This window comes from Podarcis filfolensis, assembly GCF_964270895.1.
Source record: "Podarcis filfolensis genome assembly, chromosome: 4".
Lineage (NCBI taxonomy): Eukaryota > Metazoa > Chordata > Lepidosauria > Squamata > Lacertidae > Podarcis > Podarcis filfolensis.
The window spans coordinates 83,832,189-83,838,188 of record NC_139607.1 but is presented as its reverse complement, the minus strand read 5'-3'; the positions used below and the strand labels follow the sequence as shown (position 1 = coordinate 83,838,188).

Here is a 6,000-nt window from a genome sequence, read left to right as displayed (position 1 = left end):
TTTCAACATTAACATTTGTGTCAACATAATTATCAGTACTATTTTTGAAATGGCTTTCTAGACAGATGTGAGTTCACTTCACAAAAATCTGAGATATTCAAAATACCAGCACTGGTTCCATGCATTTCTTTAACATGGTATGCTCCTGTATGATAACATTCCATTGCACTGGACAGATTTCACCCATTTACATGGGATAGGACTTCTGTCTTGAACAACAAAGAGACTCTCAACATACTGTGAAAGAATAGGCAAAGATTTTCATATGTGAATATTTCCCTTTGAGATGAACTGAACCAATGCTTACAGAGTCAAATATATGTTATATAATAGTGCTCATTATACCCATCATGCCCTTTTGAAACTTTCTGCATTGTTCGCTTCTGTGATCTAGAGTGGTTTTCATTCCTCTGTTGATTCTGAGGGAGAGATTCTTAAACTCATTCTTCTAACCTTGTTACGTAGCACAAACCTGTAATACACACCCATGCCAACAGCAGCAGTCACCGTGGAAAGGACCAACACGCTTCCTACAATGCTACCTACACTGACACCATTCCAGTTTTTTGCAATTGGCCCACTGTCAATGCTGCCCCCATATCCTTCCTTTAGACAGTCAGGAGGGGCCCAACCATAAGCACAATGGCAGTGTTTGTGGTTGTTGCATATTCCCCTATTATGGCACTTTGTGGCATTGCAATCATACTGCAAGAGGGACACGTTCTTGCATTCCCTACTAATACACATCATGCCAGTGCCACAAGGTGTACCGTCTTCCACTGCTCCAAGATCAGCTACCTCCATTCCACTATGGTAGTCTGCAGTCCAGCAGTTACTTTTGCCAATGGTGGTTTGAATGATGGTTTGGTGTTCCTCCAAGGTAGGTAGCCCATAAATATTACTACACTGCATTCGGCCACATAGAATATTTTCAGCATTGCATTTCTTAAAAATACCATGTTCAAGGCCACAATTGCCAAAGCGATCACCTCGAGCATTCAGTCCTCTGAAACAATCCTCTGAAGCTCGTACGGTTTTTTTGCCGAATATCTTTTCGCACTGCCCATTGGGAGTAGTACAACGACCATGATAGCAAAAGACTCCATCACCACAAGGGGCACCATCTTGTACATAAACATCTTCCGGACACTGGTCCGAAGTCCCAGTGCAAAACTCAGGCAGGTCACAGATGCTAATACTCTTTCTGCAAATGGATCCAGGGGGACGGTACTTGCACCTGGCACAGCACAGTCCAGAAGAACAGTTGGCAAATGGACTCAATGTGCAGTCTGGCCTGCAACATCGATCCGATTGACACTGCACAGCTGAACCACAGTCGCATTGCTCTCCTTTTTCTACTACTTTGTTCCCACAGTATTTCAGTTTATACATTTGATCAGGGTTTGGTGGAATCAACAAGCAAGGTGAGTCCTTTAGATTGAAATATTTTTGGTAACTGCAGTTGCTAAACTTATCAGTCCGTGAGTACAAAGCAGACATAATGCAGGCACGTCGATCACATTTACAGTCTGATTCATCATGGCTCATACCAAGATTATGTCCAAATTCATGGGCAAAAAGTACAGAAAAATCAAACAAATTGAAATTTCTCGATACTTCAACACCAGTAGCCCTGTAATTACAAATTTGTGCTACATATGCTCGTCCAATATTCCTTCCATATGACCTGTATACAATTAAGTGAGCAGCATCATTCTTTAGATGGTTAAGTAGAATGTCATGTCTCCATACAGTAAAAGCTTTAAGTGTCCTTCCTAAAGTTTTACCAATATCTATGAGGTTCTTTTCCGTCCATATCTCCAATCCTGCTACAGACACTTCAACCAAAAATGGCTCAAAAAATGAATTTACCGTGTGGATGGTCTCGAGAAGTTTCATAGCTATATCAGTTTCATTTTTATTAAACTTAACATATCGTTCATGCTCCACCACAAATGCCACTTCTGCATGTCTCTTGTGTGGCCACCAGAGTTCTGCTGGAGTACTTCTGACAGCCACATGCTTTCTTTCTTGGATCATGGCCTCTTGACGCCTTTGCTCTTCCTCCGTTAACCCACACCTCATGTGCATGGCACCCTCCTCTATTTCCAGTCGATATACCACATGTTGAAAGGTAGCAGATGGCTGGACAGGTTCAATTTGATATGTCTCATTGTTAAGTTGTAACAGGCCCCTGAGTCCCTCTGAGCAAGTGCTGAGAGTGACTGAAGAGAGAGGCTTGTCTTGTACGAAACCACTGTAGAAACAATCATCCCTGATGTAATGATAGTCAACCTGGAGGTCCCCTTCCTTATTGTACGTGAAGATGGGGAAGTCTTTAGGAACAATGCCCTTCTTCTGCTTGAGATGCACCACCTGGCCCTTCCCCTCAATCTGCAGCAGGTAGCTGACATACCGGGTTTCCTGTAGTCCATGCCTGAAGCTCAGTTTCCTTGGGATGGTCACCTCATAAGAGGCATACCTAAAGCCTTGAGGTGGTGTCTGGCCACCAGTCTCATTCAGGAGATTCCTCAAGAACATAATGAGCAGCCATGCCAGGCTGCCACTCATTTTCCCAGAAAGAGGAAAGAATCTCTTGAAGCACCACCTCTGGCATCTCATCCCTGAGAGGGAAGCCCCAAACAGTTGTTACCAGGTTAGTAGATAGATGGGAAGGAGGCTATATGTGAATTAGAAGAGGAGGAATATATGTTGCCTAGCAACTGCCAGTGTGCTCCGTCTGTGGAATGGGGGTGGAGCTTGGAGGATCAAAGATGGAACAGAATGGTAGAGGAAGAGCAAGCAAGAGAAGGTTCCTAAGAAGTTTCTGCCTGAGAGGGTTGCATGAAGAAGAGCAAAAAAAGTAGTCTTATAGCACCCCATAGACTGACAAGTTTTATTTCGGCATCGGTCAGTGGACATGAGGCCACTTCATACAGTGGATGGGTTATGATCCTCGGCTGTAATGTATGGAATATGAAATGTATTTTCTGTGACAATTCAATCAGCATTTAAATGTATGCAAAATATAGAAACTGGCTTAAAGATAAAGAACCATGTGAAAGGGGAGCAAGAAGATGTTGAAATTGTCCATCAACAGCTAGCAACGTATGAGCAGGCACACACAGGTCACAGTCTTTCCCACTATGACAAACTGCCTTTCTATATAAATTATGGCCATTATTTCTACATTTACCTGTAAATGAACAAATGCCAATCTTATGCCAATCTTTGCCACCTTTTATTTCCCTTTTTGGTGATGCATTGTCTCATTTTTAGCGATGTAAATGTGGCCGTCCCACATCTAATACTGGTGATGAGGTGGTCTGCATATATTTAGAGTCAAAGGGCAGGGCCTGAACATCATGGGGCCCAATCAGGACAAAGTGGTACCAATTCTACCTTCATCATCTGGAAGGCACATTAGATGTCCTGTGGCCATTTCCCTATCTTATATGATTCAGGAGAATGAACCGAAAGAAAACATTGCCCTTTGCGGAACCTCAATTGATAGATCAAGGCTATAATCACTAGAAAAAGCCTTTGTGATGTGTGGCAGTTAATGGTGGTTGGCCAACAATGTAGCAAACACAAAAAACAAGGAAAAGATCATGAAAGATATAAAAGACTAAACCTGAAAGAGAAGCCTGGGTAACGTGCTGTATTTAAAATTCATAAGGAATCAGGAAGGAGAAAGGAATAATTTTAGGATTAAGGTGGAACAGATGGGATGGAATTTTGATAGTGGTGGAAGGCCTGTAGTTATTTTAGATGGACTGAAAATAATGTCGGATAAATCATGCGGTAGTGGGTTAGTGAGATAATGGAATGTTTTAATAGACTTCTCATAGTGCCTCAATGGCCCATTAGGGTCAGGACAAAGTTATTCCCCCTTATTTCCTGGTTTTCCTTACTTTAGCAACCTTTCCCCTTCATTAGGGACTGTCTCAACTGAATAATGACATCCTGATCCAGTAACTACTCTCCACACAAGAAGGGGATGAAGAACCTGCAAGCACAGAATTCCTGTGCCATACATGGAACATGCATGTACCAGGTACATCTAATGTATGCACTGATCTGCCTTCTTCAAACTGGAAAAAGCACTCTATGTAATCAGTGCACTTTTGAATTTCAACCCAGTCATTTTGAGGTTTCTTATTAAGTTCCAGGCCCCTGAACCTATATGTCCACATTAGCAGGCAAGGTGCAAACAGTGCAAAGATCATCAAAAAAAGTATTACATTGTTTTGTACCATGAATAAGGTAGCACATCAAATCCCATGCTTGGCAAGGGAGCAGAGCGATCCATGGCTATCTTGTTGTCAGGTGGCTTGCTCAAACTTTTTCTATGCCCCCCCATCCCGACCTGACCTGCTTAAGCATGCCATTTTACTTCAGATTATTTTCTGGGTTTAAATACAGTTGGGCCTCAAAGATGCCAGAATGCAGAGCCCTGCCTACTTATTTGAACTACAAGCTATATTGTTATATGTATATGTAATAGGAGGGGATATCATTCCTTTATGGAGGCCAGTACAGGGTTTGGGATCACTACCGTTGAAGGGATAGGGAAGTATGGCGGTGGGGGTAGATGTTATAGGTTTTGAGATGCAGAGATGCTCGAACCCCTTCCAATCTACACCCCATCCCAAGGGACAAGGGTAGGGTGAGAAGGGATTACTCACCTCCATCACTGGTGTTGTGCAATGCCAGGTCTATAGGCAATAAAACCACCACCATGTGAGATTTTCATCTCGCAGGGGGTTGACCTGGCTTGTGTGACGGAGACCTGGGTGTGTGAAGGCGAAGTAGTCACTTTGCATGAGATGGCACCCCTGGGTTTCTCCGTCCACCACCAGTCGTGGACTGTGGGTCAGAGGGGAGGGGTAGCGTTAATCTGGGAGGATTGCTCTTTCAGGGCTCTGCCAGCACCATCGATCTCTGGCATTGAATGTGTTGGCCTGGTGTGGGGCACCAAGGAGAGCTTTTTGGGCTCACCCACAGAGGCTGATGGATCCTGATGGATTTCGTCAGGCCTTGCAGGACCCTGCTCCCCCTGGCAGCTCACTAGATGAGCTTGTCGAGAATTGGAATAACTGGCTCTTGGAGGCCATCAATGAGATCGCACCTAAGCACCCTCTGTGACCCCGCCGAAAACGGGCCCCCTGGTTTACCGAGGACCTCCGGAAAATGAAACTGGACCTCAGACAGCTAGAGCGAGTATGGCGGCATGCTCGCGACAGAGCCTCAAGAACATCTTATAGGATGCTTTGGAAAGCCTAGGACAGGGGTCAGCAAACTTTTTCAGCAGGGGGCCAGTCCAATGTCCCTCAGATCTTGTGGGGGGCCGGACTATATCTTTTTGGGGGGAAATGAACGAATTCCTATGCCCCACAAATAACCCAGAGATGCATTTTAAATAAAAGGGCACATTCTACTCATGTAAAAACACGCTGATTCCCGGACCATCCGCGGGCCGGATTTAGAAGGCAATTGGGCTGGATCAGGCCCGCGGGCCTTAATTTGCCTACCCATGGCCTAGGAGATGGCAGTGAAAGCTGCTAAGAAGTTTTACATGTAGGATCACACTACAAATGCGACCTCATCATAACCTTTCACAATAAAATACAGACATCCTGGAAGTTTTGTTGTGTTCTGTTCATCCAATAGAGTTGGTTCAACAGAGCTTTCAGTTCACTAGCTCTTTGTCCTGAAGGACCAACATGAATCCTAAACCTCTGGTGTTATTTGGAGAATGGTTAAGGAACTCAAACTTCCTTAATAATACAAGGCTACAATAATTTGACAGCCACACAAAGTGTGAAATCCCACTTAAAACAGCAGGGGATACTCACAGATATCTGAGTGCAGTATTGTGCCCTTTTGCAAATTGTCTTCGGTAACTTGCCTTAATTGAGAGTTTCATATATGTTTGTTTGTTTTAGGGAGCCTTCATGCTGAAACTATTTCGCAAGGCTCATCAGTTTCCATGTGAGC

At 44.0% G+C, this 6,000-nt stretch overlaps 1 protein-coding gene across 1 annotated transcript; it reads right to left on the bottom strand.

Annotated features, from left to right (window-relative positions):
* Positions 1–240: 240 nt before the first annotated feature.
* LOC310761801 (disintegrin and metalloproteinase domain-containing protein 20-like) lies at positions 241–2,774 on the bottom strand. Its single transcript, XM_083611993.1, has one exon. The coding sequence runs from the start codon at positions 2,620–2,622 to the stop codon at positions 403–405; it is 2,220 nt and encodes a 739-aa protein (XP_083468119.1). The 5' UTR covers positions 2,623–2,774; the 3' UTR covers positions 241–402.
* Between the last annotated feature and the right edge of the window lie 3,226 nt (positions 2,775–6,000).